The 24,696-nt window shown below is 41.8% G+C and overlaps 1 protein-coding gene across 6 annotated transcripts in view; it reads right to left on the bottom strand.

The window, feature by feature from the left end:
* The window catches only part of LOC109855630 (venom dipeptidyl peptidase 4), a 254,295-nt gene that overhangs the window by 18,005 nt on the left and 211,594 nt on the right, over positions 1 to 24,696 (bottom strand). For all 6 annotated transcript variants that reach the window (XM_020430087.1, XM_020430089.1, XM_020430088.1 and 3 more), the window contains 4 exons: positions 19,761 to 19,957; positions 10,472 to 10,641; positions 7,613 to 7,855; positions 6,596 to 6,831 (listed from right to left, as the gene is read on the bottom strand). In XM_020430087.1, the coding sequence (XP_020285676.1) occupies positions 6,596 to 6,831; positions 7,613 to 7,855; positions 10,472 to 10,641; positions 19,761 to 19,957 (846 nt within the window). The remainder of the gene's footprint in view (positions 1 to 6,595; positions 6,832 to 7,612; positions 7,856 to 10,471; positions 10,642 to 19,760; positions 19,958 to 24,696) is intronic.

Genomic DNA, 24,696 nt, shown 5'->3' with positions numbered 1-24,696 from the left:
AAAACGTAGAATTTTGTTGTGTGTCAAAATTTTTGACTTCTCTACCACGATCCTAAATTACATTTCTGAACTTTCTGATCATTTTTGTGATAATTTTGTTTTTTAATTTCGCTAATTTAATTTTTCACCATCGCGAACAAGTTTTTATCCACTTAACAGTTTTAGAAAAATTGAGAAAAAAAGAATTCCCAATATGAAGTTTAATTGCAGCCAAAAATTATCTTGCCAGCACACACACACACACACACACAGAGGTAAAAGCAATGTAAAACGTGATCTGTAGGTTCTTTTTTTATTTTTTTTTTAAATAAATTGTGCAATTGGAGGTTGCGCGCGAAAGTTGCGTTAGCTCTTCTTTATCGTCCTGTCAGTCGTCATTACACATTACAGCTTGAAAACCGTATCTTTAACGACGCGATCTCGAGTTTCATTATATAGTTTAATTACTTACGAACGACAGAGTCTCGGGCTCCACTAAAAAGCGCCCGGTGGATGAGATTACCGCGTCGGAACGAAGACTATGAAAATTCAGTACGTGTATAAAGCGCTCGCACGAGAGCAGTTCAACACACACTTTCTCTCTCTTTCTCTCTCACTCTTTCTCTCTTGGCAAATATCACACCTGAGACGAAATTCACGTTCGCGGAATATTAATTCGCGATTTTGATGAACCAACCTGTAAAATTTCTTGGAAAAATTCTTGCCTCTTTGTCTCTTTTCTCCGTCGAAGAGGAGAAATCGATTCACCGAAAACTTTATATTCGCAAGTCCCGGCAGCCTCCCGTTGAATATTTCAAGAACAATCGGCAACTCGGCGGGAAACATTTGGCCCGCGAGGGCCTGAAGCAATTACCGCGTTGTTATGATCGATGCGACCCGTTTGCGCGGTCCCCCGCGATCGTCTATACATCACGAGTTTACTTTAAATTATCCTTCCCATTAATTTCTAAAATTGAATCCTCCGCGCGCGCGTTACCCGCAACTTATATTACAACGAAAGTACGGGCGCGCGCCCGCGCGCGCGGTATCGTCAGAACAATCTACGTTATGGACGAGATATCAGAAATTCTTTCGATGAAGTAGCGGGAGTATCGTTATTGCTTCTGATGGTATTGGCGATCGGCAGAAGAGAGGCGAGCTCTCTCTCTCGTTCTCCCATCCAGATCCGTTCCGTTCCACCGCGTTTTCGTAGAAACTGGACGGACGACGTTTCGCGGATTCTTTCATGAAACCATTATCCAACGAGTGTGACCCCTTTCTCTCTCCTTTCCCCTTACGTACATGTAACGATCGCTCGTTTACGTTATATACAGCTGCAATTGGACCTGGCGCGACCCAGGAGCACCCGACGCAATATATATAGGGAGTGTATGTGTGTGCATGTATGTATGAGTGTATGGAATATCTGGAGAGTTTTCTTCGAGAGCTCCCCGATAATATTTGTCGGTTCGCTCGACAGTCTCGTCGGGCTGAGATACGGAAGAGACTGCGCGGCGTCTTTTGTGCTCCGTCGCGTTCGTGATTTGTTACCATAAGACGTCGCGCGTTCGGGTGAACGCGAGTTCGCGCGACATTTCGTCGATAGCGGTTTAAATTGGCTGAAAGAACCTTCTTTCGATTGAATATATCGTTGCAAAAGATCACGCCGGGCAATCGCGTTTTATCGCGAGAAGCTGCAATTTACGTCGAGCGGAAACGCGGACATATCGTAGATTAACCGCGGGATCGTTACATCGTCTTATTCATAAGCAATTTAATGACGCACGCCGTTTTTCTTTATTTTTATTTTTTATTTTTTTAACTAGTACAACACACACACACACACACACACACACAACACACACACACACAAGCGCGCGCTACGCGCACGCTGTTATTATTTTTATTTTAACGTGTTGTGTCAGTAAAAACAATCTGTCATCGCAATGACAGGTAGTACGTACGTCTTACAAATCATATAATACACATATGAGAGATGAAATAACGCGTGAAAATTCAACTCGAAAAATAATGAGAGGGAAGAGTGGAAAAACAACACGTGACTTTTCTTTAGTCACGTGTCTTTAAAATCGTAACAAAAGTGACCTCACCTTAGTCACGTGACCAAGGTCAGTGACCTCACCGTAGTGCATATATAGTACTTATAATACACTATAAGGTGTATACTATTATAAATATATAATATATTATATACATATAAAATATATATTATATAATATTATATATAATATATATTTTTAGTCATGTGGTATTTTTCCTCTCTTCCCTGTCACGTGACTTTACTTTAGTCACGTTTTATCATGAGAAACACATCCTAGAAACGTCCAATCAGCGTCAAGATAAAAGTGGCAATAATCGATATTGAGAGAATAGATTGTGATTGTTTACACACGCTTTTTCTGGTAGAATTCAACTCGACTTCCATACATAATATTGCGTTCATCGGAAATTGCACCCTGGTATAAAATAAAGTTTCCTCGTAAATTAAACAAAGGAGATTTTTTAATCAGTATTTTGCAATATCCATGAAAAAAGTTAGTGCAAAACGTTTTTTTTCGTCACTTGAAACTTCCGATCTGTGTGAATTCTTTTTTTTTTCAGCCAAGAATTATTTCCGAAAATATATGATCTAATTTTAGAAGCTTGTAGTTGTACACACGCACTAATTGATTTACTCGGCAGACGAGAAAATTTATTGTAACTTACAGAGTTTCGTACTTGGACGATCAAAAACTGCGACAACGCTTGCGCAATGTAATTCCTTCCGGTTGATAATTCAAAAACTTTTGTTGAGGAAGAGAAAAACACGAACACCGCGCGCGCGCGCGCGCGCTTTACAGTTTAAGGATTAAACCGAAATATTTCCTTCTCCTCACCTCTTACGACGAAGGAACCGTCAGAGTGGCCTCGTGAGAAGGCATGCAATCCGTCGAGGAAGAAAACAATGCCCCGAACTTTTGAGCGGTTTATTCTAAATCTTAAATAGCTCAAGCCGACCGCGTTTTTGCATAGTAAAACAGAGAGAGAAAAAGAGAGAGATAGATACATAGATAGATAGATAGAGAGAGAGAGAGAGAGAGAGAGAGAGAGAGGAGGAGGAGGAGGAGAAGGAGGAGGTGTTAAGAACTTTATAAAAGTTGAAATTGAAATGGCGGGAGTGAAAACCTTTCTATCTTCTTCTTTCTCTCCCATTCTCTCTTTCTCTTTTCTCGCCGCACGAGTACATCATTCATGTACAAGCCTTTCCTCTGCCCGGCCTTACTCTATTACGATTCCAGCTGCGGCGGAATAAATTGGATATGCCGACGAATGCAAAAAAGCATCATAAAGCGCTTGTTTCTCCGTGCACACCCTCGCCGTCGATATACGCGGCCAATTCCGCGAGAGATGCGCAAATCAGGCGTCGCCGCCGGTTCTTGCTCGATGATTTAAATTACAAAGCAAAATGTTCAAAAATTCGTCGAGTAGAAAAAAAAAAAAAAAAAAAAATACTACAATAAAATTTTTAAATCTCACAAAATTACTGCGACAAAAGACTTTTTCTTGAAAAAATGTTGCAATTAAAATTTTTCAACAAAAACTATGATAAGGCGCGCTTCCGCGCTCGGACGGAAAGTGTACAATTTTACTGAGCGACGAAAAATGATGAAAAAGCCATTTGTGCCATCGCAAAAAGGGAACGTTTCGGAATGATGAGAAAGAGAGATGTATCCTGCGGGATATATACATCGAGGTTCAGGGTTAACGAGTGTGCGGGACGCGACGACTGGAATAATAAGGGCGGTTAATAGAACGGGCGTAACCGCGTTCCCGGTGTTTATCACCGGGGCGCAGTGACGTTTTCATTTTGGCCCTCACCGGGACGGAGAGTTTTCGGATACAGCTCACGAACGTTTCCCCGCGGCACAAGAGAGAGAGAGAGAGAGAGAGAGAGAGAGTGAGAAACTTGCGGTGGCCGGGCTGTCCGCGAACTGTTCGCGATGTACAAACTAATTCGAGCGCATTTCCCGTTTGGGGAGATGCAACGCGGTGGAGCAATGGCGATCTCAGCGCGCGTTTAACGTGTTTAATATCTTAGGACGCGCGTCTCGCCGCGCGTCTTACAAGCAATTTAAGGACGAATGGCATGTTACGATAACACCGGCAATATTTTGCGAATATACATTTGTGTGTGTGACATTTTTATATAAAAAATCTGAGTTTGATTGTTACAGACAATGAGATCGAAAGAGCGTCTGTGATTTTTGTCTCATAAATTAAATTTCTTCAAAAGCAACTACTATTTTATTATTACAAAAAAATTACAGGAAACAAAAATATAAAATATTCACGTTCTAATTCAACTCTTTTGCAATTTATGAACGATTATTTTTCATTATTTCGATGTACATCCTTAACTCTAAAACGATGTGATTTCATCCCCGACGCAAAAACCTTAAAAAAGTCGTGTGTTAGATTTTTTTACGCTTATTCCTTCGATAAATAATTAATACAAAATCTGTTTCCTCGCGGCCGCAATAATCATAATCTGACGCGCTGCGAATTGTCTTTTGGACAAGTAAATTAATCTCAATCCAAGTTCCGTCATTTATACATAATGACGTCAAATCGGATTTGCGGAAACTATAACAACAATCAATATGTGCGAATCTGCGACCAAGACGTCAATACAACGATATGAACATACCGTATCGATACATTCCGGCACATGTTAATGCGCCGCTATTGCGGATTCCGCGCATTGATTTCCACGCATTACGTCGTCCCGCAAGCCGCAAGCGCGACGCCGCTGAATAACTCTCGTTCGCAAACGTCGTCCCTCTGTTTGCCCCGTCCTAATGATTAATTCATGCGCGTTAGCCGAATGGCGTGCTCGTTGATGCTCGTCTTCTTGCGTGCGCGCGGCGGCACGAACGACGCGAATATAAAACGAAAATCGACGACTTATCATCGTTAAATTCATTTCGAGCGCGCGAGCACGCGCGCTCCCGTCATCAAACAGAGAGATGCTTCTATTCGACACGCAATCTCAAGAAAGTACCGGAGGAGAAAACTTGGAACAAATCGCAAAAATAAGAGCTATCACGGGATTTTAAAGAGTCTCGCACCGCGAGATCGTAACTCGGACTTTCTTTTTTCCAGTTTTCTCTCTCAACCTTGAATTTCAGTCGCTCGCTTCTTCTTCGCCAACGAAACTTTAAGCGACCGTCATTAACGTCCGATGGAAGCAATTTTTCCACAAGACGGAGTGGATCTTCCGATAGATCTTTTCCGAGGACAAGGTTCCTGAGGAAACGCGCGGCAGGAAGCCGACAACGACGTTTTCAACTTCTGATCGGCGTGATCCCGCCGGTAATTCGATTCCCGTCGGCGGCCACTTCCATCGGGCGTTAATCGACCAGCGCGGATTTTCGAGACGCGGAAAAAGCGAATTTCGCCGCGGGGACTACGTCGACGCGACGACGACAACGACGACGACGACGAGTAGCACGAGCTCACCCTAGACGGAGATCTCGTTTAATTTATGAACGCGCAATTAAGTCAGCCGCTTCTTGCGAAGCGAGGTCAACCAACCTTCGGGAGTGCCTGTGCTCTTCTCTCCCTTTATCTCGCTCGCTCGCTCGCTCGCTCTCTCTTTCTCTCGTCCCAAAGCCGCCACGACATCACGCAACTTTCCAGCGCCGTCGTCGCAGAGTTCTGCTTTCACTTCGCAAATTACTTCCGAGCCATTTCGCGCGCCCGCTATCTTTCCCCGAACGTCATCGGGATCAGCCGGGATGAGCGTTCCCGGAAAGAGAGAGAGAGCGAAGAGCATCTAGACTTGCTCTGTTATGGATCGCGCGTATGCATGCGACGCGCGGCAGTTCGCGCTATATTCCACGGGAAGAAAGAAAAATGCATCACCGAAATTCCATTTCCCTCTTCTCGAGAAGAACTTTTCCACGGGTTTTTGAGAACTTTTAGAGCTTGGCAAAAAAAATTCAATAAATTAAATAAACCCGAAAAATTAAATATAAATAAATAAACAACACCCGAAAGGAGATTTGTGCGCGATTAAAAACGTGAATTTGCGTTTATCACGTTGATAGCGTCGCTAAGATAATTTAATTATATTTCTGGTCCATTACATTATGCATTGCCAGCAAGTCGATCGATCTTCGGCGTTTCAATAAATTCGCAGTTACTGCACAAAGAAGACGAGATTTTGTCGGAAAGTTTCCAAGGAAGTGCAAACGCAATCTATTTGCTTCAATCGCTAATAGAAAATCATCGACGCAGAAGTTTTAAGTAATTGATTTGGCCTCCTGCTACGGATTTTCATTTCATTAACGATCTCTCGGGTCAAAGCGATTTCATTCCGCTTACTCGCGCATTTTGTTTTCAATCTCGGCAAAAACTTGCGTGTGCACGTGTGTGTGTGTGTGATTCCTAATACGTTTTTAATATACAAATGTACAATAATAATTCTTACGCCAATCGCGAAATCGGAACGTCACGAGTTGTGTCGCAAGCGATTTTCCGCCAATCTTTCGGACAATTTCGAATTCGTCATGTTTAGCAAACAAATGTCTCGATTTGTGTGCATGTTACTTACAGATGCGAGTCCTCCTGATCCCAGGCAAGTATCTCCGTCACGACGAAATAGCCGTACGTGAGGGCGGTGGTGGTCGGTCTGCCGCTGGTTGCATTCGTAACCAGCACAACGTGTCGCCAATTGCTGCCGTCCTTCTGTTCCCGCGGCAATATCAGAACAAACGACGTGCCGTCCGCGCTGAACTTAGGCGCTTCGAATTGCTCCACCCAGCCATTTTTCTCGCTATACGAAAGCGCCTACGAGAGCAATCAGGCGTGCCTTCATCAGCAAATTGCGTTCTGTCAACTCAATTAAGTCGTACCTTTCTTCATAAAAGGCGCGCTATTGAAACTTTCTCACCGGGAGAGAGTCTCGGCGTGATATTATATTCGCGTTTTTTTTTTTTTTTTTTATATTTCCGAAAAAAATTAAATCAGCTTCAAACATGAATTCAATGAAACGAGAGACACACAAAGAGATAAATTTCTATTTTCTCTCGGCTCTCCGTTCTTCCATATGTGACGGCGTGAGAAAAAAAGTGAACAACAATAGAAAAATTTGTAATTACCACTTCGCTCGGGACCCGCTCGCTTCTTTTTTTTTTTTTTTTTTTTTTTCAATATTTTCCACAACACGGCGGCTAATTCGTATTTTTTTGTTGCAAAAGCGAGAAAAATAATCGTTGCACGAAAACTTCTCGTGCCTGTGACATTGGAATTAAATTTGAAACATTTCGCCGAGTCTCGCAGTGTTTTCCCGATATATATTTGAATTTATAACGCCAAAGAGTTCGCCGTACAAGAGAAGAGCAGTCGCGAATGAGCGCGAAGAACTGAGCGAATTGGCTGAGTCGCGCGCGGGTTCACTAATTAAAATAGTATTGCCCAACTAAAGGAGAAGAAGCGCTCGTCGAAATTAAGATTCGCGAGAGAAGAAAGAGAGGGAAAAGAAAGAGAGAGAGAGAGAAAGAGAGCTCTCTACATAGCTGTCAAACGAGCTGCGGAAGATTGCTTCGCGCAAGAATGAGAAAGTACCTACTGTCGTGCAATTTGGCAGCAGATTGTCGACGTCGCAAAGCTGGAAGTACGCCCTGTTCTGCACCCGGTTCATCCAAGTCGCGTACACGAGATTGTCCGTGGGGAAGTCCACCGCCGACAGGATCCGCTCGGATGTAGACAGCTCCGGCGGATGTTCGATCTCCACCAAGGTTACATTACCCTGCTGCGCCACCATGTCGAGATCGACGCAGAACAGTTTGACTGTCGGATTTGTCGTGCCGCTCTGAAAACGTAAGAAAAAAAAAAAAAAAAAAAGAACGGGACGACTTTCTTTCGTGAGAATATTGAAATTATTATCACGTACATTACACACTCTCGCAACGCGGTAGCGTGGTAAAATAAATAAAAACGCGAAAGAGCACACACGCGCATTTAGTTTGTATAACAATAAAAAAAATTGTAGTACTTTAATAACAACGCGGCGCGTCTCTCTTCGAGTTAACGAGAATTTGCAGAGATAAAAAAAAAAAAAAAAAAAAAAAAAAATACATCGACGCGTACAAGGACCAACAATTTTCTTTTCAAGTGCGCGCAAAGTTGTTGTTCGCAGATTTGTTTGCGCAGAGAGATGTTCTTTAATGAAATTGGAAACGTAAATCTTCGATTTTGCCTTGCAGAGAGAGAGAGAGACTGTTCGTTTTACCGGGTGTTTTAAGAGTACTCCCTATAGTCTCGACACTCAAAGTTTTAATGGCAATCTTATTTACTCTTGAGACGCGAAATACTGTAATTGTTGCTCGCAGTGTTTATTCGTTTGTTCGACGTCGCGCGATATTCTACTAATATTAAATTACCGACGCAAAGCGGCTGTTGCTTCATTAAAAAGTAACGCGGTGCGAGTCGGTCGCTTCACAGCTTGGTCGGTTCACAATGCGGGGATGATTGTTAATTATGTTATAATAAATTATAGAAGTTTCTTGTTTTCGCGCTCCAACTTTCCGCGCGACACCGGCAAGCGACCGCGCCAATGACCGGAAGACAGAAAAACTTTATCATTTAATACTAATTTAATAATTGACGAACTAAATTTGATATATTTACATAAAATACATTTGTTTCAATATCACGCCGAAAATTTTGTCAAAGCAAAAAACAAAACGTGTTTACTCATTTACAAACATTTTCAAACGGCATATTTTTTTTTTCAAATAAAATATCGAAATTTTATAGAAACAAAGTCTACTAATTTCGTAAAAGTTATCTGTTACGTTGTGCAAACTATTTTTTACAATTATGAAATAAAATTTTATTTTCGCGTAATAATCCTCTGCGTGTTGTTATTTGTCTGTAATTATAATCATAGGAATGTAACATTTTTTGTGCGCGGAAACATAAACACGTCTATTTTTTGCATTATCGTATGTTGTTCCTCGAATTATTATTTGCATGATTTTATTTATCACGAGCGAAACGGGATATTTAAATATTAACTAAATTTAGATAAATGCGTATATACGGAATTTTTTTTTTTACTTCGCGCTTTCATTAAAAACATCTCTCTGAGCTTTAAACCACAATAAAGTCTCGAACGGAGAAGAAATCCAGATAAATGTACATTAGTGCTCATCTCCGGGGAAATGATAGAATGGCGCACATCAAGCGAAATGAATCACTCAACTGATGAGACCGGTAACTTTAATCCGTCCACAAGCTCGGGAGTTTATACACTTATAGAATCGCTTCTCTTTCTAAGAGACGGCAATGAGAATAAAACTGCACGTCAAACTTTGAAATTGCTCCGGAAGACAAATTTATTCGTCGTATGCACTTTATTCAAGTACATCGCGACGGTGAAAAATGTATTTGTTACAATCGCACGGTTTCAATTTTGTCGCGCATTTTCGATCAGTTGGAGATTACCTACCATCAAAGATGTATAAATGTTTTTCAAAACTCGAGCTTACACAAATTCGCCAAAACAAACAATTAAAAAATAACAAAATTGTTTACGCGTTTTCAAGTAAAAAAAAAAAACTTTAACATTCGGCGACGCCGCGACTTACTCCCTTGTTTGCTTCTTATATTCGGGCATTTTTTTTATCTTGCGGTTTGTCGTTCGGAGACAAAGATGTCATTCTCAACGAGGTTTGAATCAACGGCGGATATTTTTTCCACGATTTTTTGCGGCAACGTCAATTGCAGGTCATAAAAAGAAATTGAAAAATGCAGAAGTGCCACACCACCAAGTTCACACTCATCCCGCCGTCTATTCGCGGGATGTAAACTTCGGTTAGATGACTTTTCATATCTCGAACGGCGACGCGGCGCGAAGGTTTGCAAGGAAGCGAAGTAAGAGCGGGGGAGGAGGGAAGAGGAACATCTTTCTGTGTGAGAGAGAGAGAGAGAATCCGCACTCTCTCGCGGGAATCGCGTTTTAAAAGTGTTGTATCTTTTTTCTCTGCGAAAAATTTCATTTTCCCCGAATGCGCAGACATCTTTTCACCGCGGACACACATATGCGAAAAAAGATAATTAATTAAAAAAGGGTGAATATATTAAAAACGCAAAATGCGTAACAAGCACGTCGTCGCGAAAACCACTGTGCGCAGAACGTAATCACAATTTGTAACAACATAAAATAATAATCATATTAAAATTTTTCCGGTTTAAAATTATGTATAAAAAATTTACATTACCTCGCATAATAAGCTATCGCGTTATTTCTTTGTTTAATGAGTGAATTTTTTAAATAAAACTGCTCAAGTGATAATAACGAGATAAATTAAATTTCAATGAACCTTACGTAAATGGAAATGCACATTTTATTGCACATTTCTGTAAGCTATTGTAACCTTCCGTTTAAAATTCCGAAGGAAAACTCAAATTTTTGTATACTCACTTTTGGGTAGTGAATCGGTATCGAGGACGTGTACTGGAAAGTTAAGCTCCCGGGATATCCGTAGAACGGTATAGACATAACAGGAGTGTTGGAATCATCGAAATAGCCGAAGACCAATTTAGTGCCGTTCGGAGAGAACCAAAGCGCCTGGTTCGAGCCAAACACTTCCTCTGTAACAAAACAAAACAAAATGCACAACAACCTATTGTAAGTAAAAATAGTTAACTAACAGTATGTAAACAATCTTTCTCTCTCTCTCTCTCTCTCTCTCTCTATATATATATATATATATATATATATATATATCTCTTATATCACATTTTTGTTAACATACTGTAAGTCGATATATTTTTGCAGATATAACTGCGTATGTGTATGAGTTGTTTAGTAACTTTGCGGTATTAGACAACACGAGATAAAAGATAAACAAGAAAAAAAATAAAAAATTGCGTTCAATCATGAACCAGTGTACGTACACCACAGGGTACGTACCGCGGCGCGCGTGAGCGAATAAACAAAGCGCGCGCGAAAGATTCGCAAGCAACTTTTCCGTCCTCCCGTGTTTACCGTTCTTCTTTCCCCGTGTCCTCGTTTTAACGCAAATAAAGTCGGCAATAAAAACTCTACAAAAGGAAAATTATCATAGATGTTCCACGTGCGCGTATCGGCTTTACGGCCGATGTCGTATTTTTTACGGTCTCGTCTGTCGCGGGGGTCATCGTGCTAACGACGAAGCGAGAAATTGCGGGACGGTTTCGTCCCCCGTAAAGTTCACAAGCAAAGTTCACCGGGGGGCATTACACCCCCGGTATAATTATAGAACTCGTTCGCGCGCAAGGGATGCACTTCTACCTGAAGGGTCTCCCACGTTGTATTTTGATAAATAAAGCGTGAAAACGAGGAAGGGAAAGGGTACACTTCTGTTCCCTTGTGGACACTCTTACTTTCCGTTGAAGAGCTGAGATCCTCGTGTAATTTACACTACGGGTACGTTGTGTAACATAATCTGGCTTTTAGAGATAATAAAAGAAATTAAATAAATAAATCTATCCCCCGTTTCTCACAATTATGTATTTTCTAGACGGTATCAAAGAGAATTGCCGTAAAAAAGTCTCGCAATGTGATTTTGCTCCCTTTAAAAAATTCCTTTTACATTTTACCGAGCTTGTTTTCCTTTTTCCTTTTTTCACTAAATGGTGTCGAAGAACGACGCGGAGCTGTTCTATTATTAATTTTGCACGACAAGCGCGCGATTAAAAAGTTCAGGCAACGATAAAGCGCAATGTTTAAAAACCGGAGGAAGTGAGAAGTCGTAATCAAGGTTCTCTGTCTCGGTAAACTTCCGCGCGCGAGAAAAGAAAGTTCCGTTCCGAGACCATCCGGCATATTGCGTAATTACGAGCAGCCCTACCGAGCGAATGCACTTCTCTCTTCTGCTCCTTCATTATTGCGGGATGAATTAAGGCGTTGGCAAAGGAACAGAGAGAATAGATTCGATTACACAGCTTCTTGTGCGTTTTAGCGCTTACAATATTTACCCCCTCGCGACACGCGAAATATTATTATTATTATCATTAAGTAATTACAATCTTCTTACAGACGCGCGATGTACATATATAGTTCATTTGAGGAAAAAGAGTCTCTGTTATCAAAATTTGAACTGAATTAACGTCAAAGTTCGTTCGTTTGTTTTATTCATTTCCTTTTCTAAATTGCTCTAGTGAAATTGTAAGAGAGAAGAGAGAGATGAATAAATCAATAAGTTTCTCGCGCGCTTCAACATTTAATATTCAATAGATCTGACTTGCCAGAAGTGAGAAACAGAAAGAGAAAGAGAAGGGAGAATACTTCGTATTTGTAGCATCAAAAGAGTGGATCTTCGGGTTATCTTTTTACAATTTTTGTTCTTTTGTGAAGATAACTTGTCAAAAACTTACTTACTATTTCAACTAACTTATACACACCAGTCAGTTCCAAAAAAGTTTACCGCGCAAATTTCACGCTTCGCAACCGACGCGCGCGCGCGCGCACCGCGCAATTACACACTTCATTTTCTCCCGTCAATTCCAGCGTTTCGACGAAACAAAATGCAAAAAAAAAAGAAAGCGTCTTCCGGCGTCGCGGCGTCGCTGTCACATCGCAAATAAGAGAAACCCGACAAAGGAAAGAAACCGCGTCGTGTCGTGGTTCAGGAGAGAGGGGAAAAAATCGCTGATGCAATAAGCGTGAGGGAATGTCGGAAAGGAGCCGGACGAGTTGCGAAAGAACCTGACGGAAATTCTTTACTTCGTTTCCTCTCTCGAAAGGTCGGCTCGCGAGCGCAGCAGGACGTAAATATTCCGTTTTCAAGCGACGACGAGTAAAGAAGCGCATCTCTCTCATTCTCTCTCGCGAGAGAGAGAGAGAGAGAGAGAGAGATAGCGAAAAAGAATGGAAGAGGGAGACAGCGGCCGGGATTAACCCTATACGACGCATGTTCTCGGAAAATAAAAGGGTTCGCAAAAAAGTACGAAGAAAGGAAAAGTTATTGCGAGATATTTAATTCGGATGAACCCGGACGGAAAGGTAATTGAGAGGGCAGAGGCAAGAGAAAACTAGCTTGAAAGAAGACGCGATTTGATTCAAAAGTACAGAAGGGCACGGAGTCGTGAAGAGAAAAGAGAGATCCTCTTTCTTTGTGCGGGAGCGCCGTAAGATTAAAACTCTTGCGGAAGAAGGTGTACTTCGAAAATTTTACAAAAGACTTCAACGAATGAATCGGTAAAATACTACTGACTTTAAATTACAAAGGGAATAAATATTATTTCTTAGAGAGAGAGAGAGAGAGAGAAAGAGAGAGAGAGGGAGAAGAACAGAGTGAGAATTTAAATTCTTGGTATTTTCATTTGAGGTTCCTCTTATCGTTCGAGTTAAATGCGTCACGTGTAAATCCCGCCTGTGAGAGATCGAGTTGGGAAAAATGGGAGAAGTTAGCATATTTTGAAAAAGACGTCGGCGAGACCTTTGAGACCTTCCCCCGTTGAGAAAGGGGAGGAGACACAGTTCTCGCGACGTCGCGAAACGTCGGGAGGAAGAAAGACGGGACAAGAAAAAAAAAAGAAAAAAAAAAACGCTCCGCTTCTGGCAAACCCGAAGGAGCAGAAGGCAATACAAAGGGAAGAGATGCGAGCGAAGAGAAAACGGGATAAGATCACAAGGGGAAGGAAAGAAGGGAGGGTGGAGAGAGAAGTGCAAAGAGAGGAAGAAATGCCGCGGTGAGGAAGGAAAACTGCACAAAGACGCGACGCTACGTTGCGCAGCTCGCTTGGACGTGACGAGGGAGAAAAATATCCCGAGGGTGAGATTCCGGCTGGACGGGCATGTATGTGTGTCTATGTCGGGGGAACACCGAGAGACGACGAGATAAGGAAGCCGTCCGTATCTGAATGGCACGCGGGAAAAACGACGCTGGAGCCGGCAAGCGGAGGCGAACAAGTCTTGTCGAGCGACCGATAAATCCGGTCTGACCGGCCGGCCAATTACTTACGTCCGGCAATGTCCGTCCGAGAATACGCTGTTTACGGCTTCTCGCGCACCATTTTATTGAGCTTTGTGACTTTGACGTGTGGTATATAACTCTCCTCCCCTCCCCCCTCCCCACGTAATCTTTCCGATGGGTGGTCTTTTTTTTTTTTTTATCATTTCGCGCTAAGAGACTTGGACTAATATGACGCGTCAAAAGAAATCGCAAGAAAGATTGTACACACGGAGTGTTGCAAAACGCGCGATGTAAATTCTAGGGGAAAAAAAAAACATCAGATTATTACTTTGAGTGCCTGTAAAATCGAAATAATGTTTTTCGAAGATAAAAAAGTGTTGTTTGCGCGAATACACATTGATGACCGTCACACGGTTCAGAGGTTAACAACAAACAAATTGAGCGAAGAAAATGGCGATACCAAACGTCTTGCTCGCGAACAATCGAAGATTGTCATGTCGAGACGGGAAACAGAGTGAGATCTCGTCTGCACAGCGCCGTGCATGTTTACCGGTCCGCACACAATGGGTGAAACGCACGCGTATATAAAATAATATAAATCCCGCGCGCGCGTACGAGAGAGAGAGAGAGAGAGAGAGAGACAGAAAAGGGAAACGGAAGAAATGGGATAAACGAGATATCTCTCTCGCGGGGGTACGACAGTCAAGAGAGCGGAGAAACATTTTAGAATCCGATCGGAAATCGAAATCCCGAAGAGAGACGCGAGGAGGAGCTATTAGCGAGCCCCGGGATTTCGAGAAACGGGAGATTTTCCTCTAAATGCCCGCTACTCTATTAACGTCACATCCGTCGTATTCGGTGAGAAGAAGCGGAGATCGCGGATTTCCATTTTTATACACGGAATGTATTAATGTGTCACAGCGCGTGAGATCTCACGGGCGTTAAGTGATGATTCCGCAAACACCGCGTACACGCGGCGCTCGGCTTTAACTCACGTACGTACGTGGATCCACACCGATCGAGAGAAAACGCGAATACGAGAACTAAAAAAAAAATCTTTTAAAGAAATCACATGTGTGAAATTCTTGAATCGTATCTTACGCGTTTGGATTATTAATTTTATGAGATAAAAACACCACACGTAACGATGCAAATATATATCACGCGTTCTCTTTCTCATTAATTATATTTTCCAACGTATTAACCCGCGCGTAGTCGACACGAGCGTCTTGTAATTGATTGAGTAACACGACGGCGAACTGGATCATTGCGCGAGCTAGAACCATCTTTAATAATTAATCCAGCGTGTTCTACCGGCGCACAGAATGCACTTGACACACGATCTTACCTTCCACAAATTTCCCGTGTAGTCCCGGGTTTTACTTGTTTACCGCGCAATTTGCTACGGTATCGCCATAACTGTGCAAGATGCGACATCTTCATCAGTATCCGCCTCGTGTAATGCAAATAACTCTTTGCCTCGCGCGTCTCTCTCTCTCTCTCTCTCTCTATGTACAAGGTTTGAATATGAAACAATTAATGTTGCCTCGATGATATGACTTCGCATAATATTTTGTTTATTTTCGAAAAACGTCTATTTCTGACAATTTTCTGTTTGACAATTATTTAAAAAAGTAGAAAGAGAGGAAGTTCTGCGAAATCGCAATATAAATCTCAGATTCACGAGAACGCGGGGAGAAATTGTTTTCGCCGAAAAGAAATAACTTTTATCCCCCGTCACACATATTGTTGGCGAATTCTCTGACGGTCCAAATGAAAATCTCCACGTAACTCGGTCTCTATATGCGGCAAAGAGCGAATTTTTCTTAGCTAAGAAAATCCGAAGCTACGCGCCAGAAGCCAGAATATATGTACGTGTACGTGTCGTCGACGAGGACGTCGTCGGCGGGGAACAAAATACGAGCTGTTGAGAATTTCTTGACGTGCCTCGAGCGACGGCGCGCGACACTTTATCGACGACTCTTTTGCGGCTGTTCGACAAAACTCACGAAACGAATCTATGCGCAAAGGCGAAACGATTTCGCGCGTCGCGCGCTTATTGACGTCTCGCGAAGTAACAACTGTCTTTTCGATTATAGTCCCTACGTATAAATAAATAGATTTAAATAAATAAATTTAGATTGAAAAAAATATTTATAACAATTTTTTTTGTTGCGATTAAATGAAATATTTTGAGCGAATCGAAATCGTCGGAAAATAATCAGTAATATCGTTTAAAGAGAGAAAATTCGCGTGTTTGTTCCAAAAATTTATTTATTTCGCACTGATGAACGATACCGTGAGATCTTTGTGTCGAGCCTATTATTTCGTTTAAATTAATTGTCTCGCGTATATACAATAATCGTTCAATTTGCACAAAATATCTCTGCGTAAATAATTACACTCGCTCTCTCTTCGCACTTCAGTTCTCTCATTCAAAGCTCAAAAGCTTCAGTTCCTATAATGCAGCCTTTAATACATACCGCGTGTAAATGAGAATCACTAATTAATTGTCATCGTCGTATTAATTAATCATTCGCCATTCGTAATGGATTTAACGCCCGATAACGTAGTCGGCAGTTTGTCATCAGCTCGCGCTACGAACACGTACGGCGCATTCAAACGCATTCACAAACATGAACGTCCGATAGCATTTCCGGGGCGCATTACTACGTCCCACAAATACTCGGCGAGATCGGCGAAATATTTAAACACGCCAGCGACACACTCGCGCGGATTGGTCATATCAAACATATTATCCGTCTTTTGCACGGCGAGAGAAATTTATTTAATCGCAAAATAAGCGCTTTTTTACTTTTTTTTTTTTTTTTTTTTCATCTTCACTCGACGTTCTCTCTTTTGCACAATTTGTCTTACATTACAACCGTCACGTACATTTTGCCGGTGATCTGCGCGCAAAAATGTGAACGAACATGATACATCTCCCTCAAAAGATAGATAAAAAAAAAAAACTTCCCTCGTAACTTTTTTTTGTTTTTAGAAAGAGAGACGTATATGTATGTAAAAAAAAAATCTATATATCAGAAGCTTTATGAAATTGGAAGCTACATTCGTGCGGCGTTTTTTTTGTTTTTGCTTCATATGAAATAAAAAACAATCCCAAAAAATAAAACATTTTGGGCATCAGCTAACCATTCGTTGCGCTTTTTTTCGACGACCAGTCGAGAGAGAGAGAGAGATGAGCAGTCGAGTTGTGCGGCAGTCGAGCTCGTGAATAGTGAAATTTTCAGTCGAAGCTCTCGTTGCTGCAATTCGAATATCTCTTTGTGAATGCATAAAATATAAGTCTGATATTCCGTTAGGCTAAGTTTACGTTACAGAAGATAGAGAGAGAGAGATTATTAACGTTCGCGTAAATGCAAAAGAGAGAAAGATAATGCGGACTAATAAAGACGTTATTCAACGACTCTCCCGTTCTAATTTCGTACAACATCCCGCCGCTCGGTTTTTCGAACGATAATGTTTAAATTAGTAAAATAAACTTCCACTATATTTTCTTTATAACGCGATATTAATATAATATCGCGCGTTTTAAAACAATGTTTCTTTTTCAAAAATTGTGAAAAAAAAATGTACAAGCTGTTGTCCAGCATGTCTATTAAAATTGATCATATCGTCGTGAAATGCGAATATTTACATTCGTGTCGTTTTACATTCGCGTAACTCAACGCCGCACGCGATCTTTTGCGCCCTCGCGTTTATTATTAATAAATAAACGCGCGCGTGATTGCGATATTCCGGCAAATTTTCGAAAATCGAGAAATCGTGCGTTTGTTTTTGGATCTCTTTGATGGGCGCATATCTGCGTGCGGATATGCGCGACGGAGAGTTATCAGTTTCCCCTCCCCCGGGTACAGAATCCAAACTCCGATCGTCGCGCATTTGCAACGCCACTTCCGGCGGCGAAAACAAACCGAGCCGAACGAGCGTCGTGCATGCACTCTAGCCGAACGACGCGCGATTCGCTCGCAACTTTCGCAATAAATCAACAACAGAGATGCGTAAACAATTTCCATCATCTATCCGACGGGACGTGTAGCTGGATCAATCGCGAGGACGCGCGCGGTGTGGCGGTGCGATTTAATTATTTCGCACGACCACCAGTCACAATTGACAAACGAAGAACACGTACGTGTCCAAATATCGCATATAGCGTCGCCAATGATTAAGCAAACTCCCGAAAGCAAAATCTCGAAGAAGAAAATCTATTTACTCGCTCGCGTTAACAATCACGGACTTTATTTGCCGTCGCGACTTTCGCGCGAAAACAAATTTCTTTTCTTCTTCTTCTACTTCATCTTTTTCAAAAATATTATATGAGATGTAAAATATTAAAAAAAAAAAAAAAAAAAAAAAGAAAAGGATTTCGCGAAAGGTGCCGCAACGGCTCTCGACGATTTGCTACACAAGCCGCTGACGGGCGTGTGAAAATGCAGCGCGCGAATGACAGAAATAAAAATTCCGCCGACATTGACAAATCTCAATGTGATGATCACGCGCGGGTAAATGCGCGAATAAATACGACGCGCGCGATATGGAACTATAAACGCCCCGCCGTCGGTCAGCGTGCGCGCGGGAATGACGACATCGTCGGCCTTGCGAGGCAATCGCTCGGATATACATATAAAAGCGCGCCGTGATTCTGCATTTTAAATCGCGCACCCCCGGCTTTTTCCGTTGCTTTTCAGCGGCGGCAGCTGCTGCTCCGGGCTCCGACTGCCAATAGCACGGACGTTATGAATCCGGACAATTTGCCGGCGTTTATCCCTTTAAATATGGTCGCGCATCCATTGATCCGCCCGTCGCTTGTGATTTTACGAGACTGAGCGTTGGCTTTTCGTAGCCGCGGATATTTTTATGCGGATTTGTGTCGGAAAAAAAAAGCGCAAATAACAACAGTCGCGCGCACACACACGTCGATTGTTCGTCCTGACAACGCGACGAACAATTTTTATTTTTTTTTTTTTGTTTTGTTTTGATTTGTTTTATTTCGATCTTGACCTGTCAATCATCAAAATACTGTCAATCGTCAATATACTTATTGCAGAAGTAATCAATTTCGCGTCGAATATGTCGCGAGTTGCTTCAATCGGAGTAAATTGAATGAAGAAGACGAAAAGAGAAAATGTCGATTCGTCAGAAAGTTCGTGATGTGCATTTTCACCTTAGCTGTTCGAATTTCTTAAAACAACGAAAGAAAAAACGGCGAGCACACACAAAGACGCGGCAACAACAAAGACGCGCGCTCTTCTAATTTTACAAATCAAAAACTTCAATCAAATAAATTCACGAGGAGAACGCGACTGGCGAATTTTTTTATAAAACATATTTATTTCGTTAGCTCCGCTTTAATCGAAAGTTTTGTAGAAGCTAAATAAAATATTTCGCTGCCGGGCGAAGAGTTGTTGCAACGCTTTGTAGAAACAGATCTCTCGCAGGGATAAATGAAAAATATTGCGTGACTCGTTGAATCGTTGCGATACGTGTATGAGCACGATAAATCGAGATGGTCTTTTGTAGCCGCGTTTGGCCGCAAAAAGTGGATCACGCGATGTATCGGCTTTCCGTGAAATTCGCACAGACGCTAAAACGTTTAGATAAACTTGTGTCCTTAACCCACTCTCTTCAATCTCTTTTACATTTGACTTTGACGTATTACTTTCTTTTTGTGAACCAAAAGAAAATAATAAAAAATAAATAAATAAAAAAAAAAAAAAATAAAAAAAAATAAAAAAACATTTCACCGTCAAGAAGTCACGATCGATTAAAATCACTACGAGATTACTTTACCTTCGTACACCCAGTCCGGAACTCCATTGTAGATCGTTCCGAACAATCCCGTGTTGGTTATCTGATAGTCGGCGGGCACTTCTACTTCCGGACGGTAATAGATATTGTTCTGATATACGTAGATCAGAGCGTTCCCACGTGGCCCCCACACTGCGAGTTGCAACGGCATCGTCTCGTTCACCAATACCGTCTCCGCGCTGCAAAACAAAACAAAACAAAAAAAAAATAAAACACAAATCAAAAACGTACAAACACGTACGGCACACGTTATATAATACGATAAGATAATTGCTTTATTTGTCGCGACGTTTCTCTGCATGCCTGCATTTTTTAAAAACCGTAGTTTTTGCGTAGTCTCTTGCGCACAAAAAGCTAGCGCGCACACGCTGCCTTTTCGCTTTTTCCGCTATTTTCTATTTCGCGTTTTGCCCGCGTTTGCCGTGGTATATAAAAAGTTCATCAGTCAGTATATCCCAAAGGACGTTGTTGCTTTCGAAGATGGATTACAACGAAAATGTTGCGAAGGCATTTTTTTTTTTTGTTTTTGGTTTTGTTTTTTGTTTTTATTATTATTTTACGTAAACGTAAGAGAAACGTAACGAAACGTAGCGGGCGGAGCGCTCGAATTGTTCTTGCATAAAGAAAGATGATAATAATATGAAAAAGAGAAAGAAATGTCGCGCGCGTAACCGACAACAAGTCAAGTTTTCATTCATTTTATATTTTCCTGATTCCGCTAATGTACCTATCCTATATTTCGTTGAACAAAACGTTGTGACGAGCAGATTTTGCGAAAACATTTTTCTCAAAACAAAAAGAAAAACAAAAGTATAGTGGATTATTTACAAAATAATGAGAAAACGCAAATACGAAAGGACTGAAATTTCAAAATAATTGCACTTTTTCATGCATTCGAAGCTGCGGAACAAATGAATCCGCAGATTACAAAAAGATCGGTATTACAAATTTGGAATTTGATTTGCGAGAGAGAGAGAGAGAGACACGCGCACAAAGAGAGAGAGAGAGAGGGAGAGAGAGAGAGAGAGAGAGAGAACGGAACCGAGGAAGATATCAGTGCGTATCAGAATACGTTATTATTGTTTAGCAACCGATTGTTACGAACAACAATACCATCGCTGTGTATCCTCAACCGAACAATACCATAATTCTGTATGATTTTAGGGCGGAGTTCTAGTTCGGAACTGTGGACAACCTGGAGATGTAATCTCTCCCGCATAACTGCGACGCCGTATTGCGGTTTCGCAAACGCAACAGAAATTCTTCATCAAAGACCCAGAATTCGAACAATGGCGCGAATTGTTACACCGATCGGGAACAAAATGATCGGATAAAATAATTTATTTATCTCGAAAATAATAACCACAATGAATTCTGTATCGACAACACATTCGTACGTATTTTCTCTTGCTGCGTTTCTTTCTCTCGTTTCTCGAAAAACTTTTTCGAGAAACAAACGTAGAAAATAATTTCGAGTACCCGTGTAATAATAATTAAATGGACATTTTTTTTTTTTTTTTTTTTTACCGTTCCGCAGTTCTCCGAGCGACTAAACCTCGATCGGATAATTTCTGCCAAGACCAAAGACTTCCGCGCTCTCGTTCGCAATTAAGCGGGGGCTTGTATGTACAGAAAGCTCGAGAAAAGCCGATTACGGAAAGTTGATTTTTGCCTTCGTAAAAATATCATCGCCGGTTCTAACAATGTAAACAGTGTAAATTGACTGAAAACATTCTCTATCCCGCTTGTTTGCTCAGATAACAAAACCAAAGATTACATACGTAGTAACGTCTTAAGTTTTAATTATGTATCACGGCTTCGCTTGATTCAGAAGACAAGAACACACACACACCGGTGCTTTTGAACGAATTCCAATTCGCATTCGATGAGAGAGAAAGTTCTCGATGTAAAGCGCAACTTCTCTCTTATGTCACCGCAAAGTGTGTGTGTGTGTGTGTGTGTGTACGCAAATGCACGTGTCCTCAAATATGCTTTGCGGACGACACATATGCGCGCGCACACGCGTCTGTGTGTACATTCAAAAGAGAAAGGAAATGTCACAAAAGAATGAAAAGAGAGAGAGCAAAGTAGAAAACTGTACACACAATAAAATTCGAAAAAATCTTTCAATATGAAAGATTTCGATGCGTAAAGAGATATTTTTTGCGTGCGCGACAAAACCACTGCGAGAAAAAATATCACCGTAGTTTGACTAGAAAAACCCGACGTTTATTGAAGTTTAGGACAATCCGCGTAGCAAAGGCAAAAATGTTCTCAAGTCCGGAAAAGAAGAAGAAAAAAAAAACAAAAAAAAAACAAAAATGGGTCAGACCGCTGTTGATCCGTTCAATTGCCTCCTATACCTTGAAGCGGCGAGAGAAACGAGCTCTTTCCGGCTGGATTCGCGCAATGACCCGCGGCGTTTTCATCCGCGCGCGGAAAATCGATGAAAAGCGGTGTACGCGCGCGACTTGACTGTCGTCGCCGGGAATGGTTTCGCCGTCGTCGTGTCCCGTCGCAAACTTCTTCCCGAAAAGTCATAAATAAAGACGCCCCGGTATTCATACGGCGTACAAACCGGGTTTATGGCGGGAGCTCGCTCGGCCTTGCGAAATATACTAGGGCGAACGAGGAAACTCACGGCTTATTTACCCGCTTTCTGTCTCGTTCTCGTTTTCCCGCTTTTGCCTCTCGCAACCGGTGCACATCGGTGTGTACGCGCCGCGCGTTCGTGTCTATATCTCCTCGTGCCTTTTATCGCGACACCGAAAGCCAAAAAACGACAGTTCGCTTTACTCGCAACGTCCTCTCGACCGTTTTTCGCGCTGTGATTGCCGAGCGCGCGTGAACGAACTACATATCCGCGAGATAAGAGCGAAGCTTTACAAGAAGGAGAAGCGTTGGTTTCGTTTCTTGCGCGTTTGATCTCTCGAAGAGAAGACCGCTCGTTGTCGCACGAGCTAATTCGCGAGAAATGAAGACCATGTATTTTCTGATAACGTCGCTGTGAGTGATGCTTTGATTCCGCGAGCGTAAATCGTCACATCTCGCGCTGCGAAAGAAGACGCTCCGACGTTCAGCTTCAGTCGAGAAGATTACGTCGGTCGAAATATTTAACGATAAAAGTGTTCGCGCGCGCGCGCGAGTGTTGCGAATTAGTACATTACTCTCGTTGAAATTATCTGATCCGCGACGTAGTCTCTTGAAAGTTACACACACGCACACACACATACGTACGTAGTCGATAAAAGTCTTTTACATCGTAGATTCTCGCACAATATAAATTCCATTCCATTGCACCAGTCCGGAGAGTTTCGCCTCAATTTTTACCGCCAAAATATATTTGGCGATTCCCGTTATGTGAATTTTAATCGCGCTTCATAACTAACCACTAGACTCCGAACACACACACACACACACACACACATATGCGCGAGACGACGATATAAATATTACCGCGAGAAACGAAGCTGCGGAGCGGAAGGTTTTATCTGCGCGCATGAAGTAGCGTCTTGGCGCGAGTCCATTTCCCGCGAGTGTCGAACGAAGCGGATACGCGCCGCAAATATATGCAAATGAGCATAAATTTCGTAAAGGAATTCATTTCGTCTCTGAGTTTATATTATATTTTACGGCTCCGAAAAATATCCGTCACTTTGCGTCGCGCTAAAAAAATTTTGCAATATTGTATTTTCGTTTTTATTCACTGTATATCGCTTCTCGCAATTGCTTTTCTCCGCGATACGTATACATATAATCGGAGTTTCTCAATTATGTTTCGGTTACGCGCTGTGTGTCTTGTGCAAACTTTCTTCGGCTCAAAATTACGTCCCAAAGGGTCGAGACTTTCAAAGAGCGCGTGTTTCCGAAGCGCGCGCGCGCGCTTTGTACATGCATCGCGAGTAAGTATATTTCGCGTTCGCGCTCTTTATCTTACAACTCTGAAATCCCGGCGATGTAACTCAAACTTATGATAGCGTGACGCGTGTGCACACGTACGTACGTACGTAACGTTCGTCGCAACGTTAGTTACACGGATGAGTCGCGAAACAGCGCATCGTGTGCGCAAAGATGACGAGCGAGCTTTGCCACGCGACGTTCAGAAGCGAAGGTTTGGATCTATGTGCGACTACTATTTCGGTGCAAGATGATCTCAAGCGCGACGGCAAAGCCGAAATCGCCCGGACATGTTTGCGTGTATGAATGAGACTTGTGTGCGGGGGAGAAGATGGGGGGAGAGTGGGGTAACATCTATACGTAACGGCGGAATTTCGCGGAATTGCACTCCCTCGGCTTTTGGGACGAACGAAGCCTCGCGTCGGTGACTCCGCGCGAATGAACTTCAAACTCTACCCAGTAGAATCCTTTGCGCGAGTGTGAACGAGAAGGGATCCGGCGACGAACTCGACGCTTGATTCCGCCGCGGACCTGCTCGCACAGTCCCGCAGTTACGATATAGAGGAATTGGTCCTTCGAAACTCCGCAAGCTTCTCACGACCGACCTACTTTCGCGGATGATTTACATCCCGGCTCAAGAGAATTTAACTATCACGTGCGTATAAAAAAAAAAAAAAAACTATTGTTATCTCTTACGGAATTACGTACGTATTATTATTAATCTGATTATAAAGCGGATAAATTAATCTTCTCAATTTTTTCGGAATGTACTTTGTAACTGAATTGAAAAAACCTCAAAGTATTATAAAAAATTAATAACCAACTAAGCTTGTATTTACGTGTATACTTTTTTTTAATACGTATATGCACCGTGTCTTTCATCACACAATATAAATTTTCAGTAACGAAATTTAGAGCATTTGTACGTTTATTTTCCGCAAATAAATAAATAACAAATAGCAAACTGTTTAATATGCATATATATATATATATATATATATATATATATATATATATATAT

Source organism: Pseudomyrmex gracilis, unplaced genomic scaffold, assembly GCF_002006095.1.
Source record: "Pseudomyrmex gracilis isolate BER0280 unplaced genomic scaffold, ASM200609v1 scaffold_94, whole genome shotgun sequence".
Taxonomy (NCBI): Eukaryota; Metazoa; Arthropoda; class Insecta; order Hymenoptera; family Formicidae; genus Pseudomyrmex; species Pseudomyrmex gracilis.
Note: the sequence above shows the minus strand (reverse complement) of the source record. Positions and strands in the feature narration are given on the sequence as shown.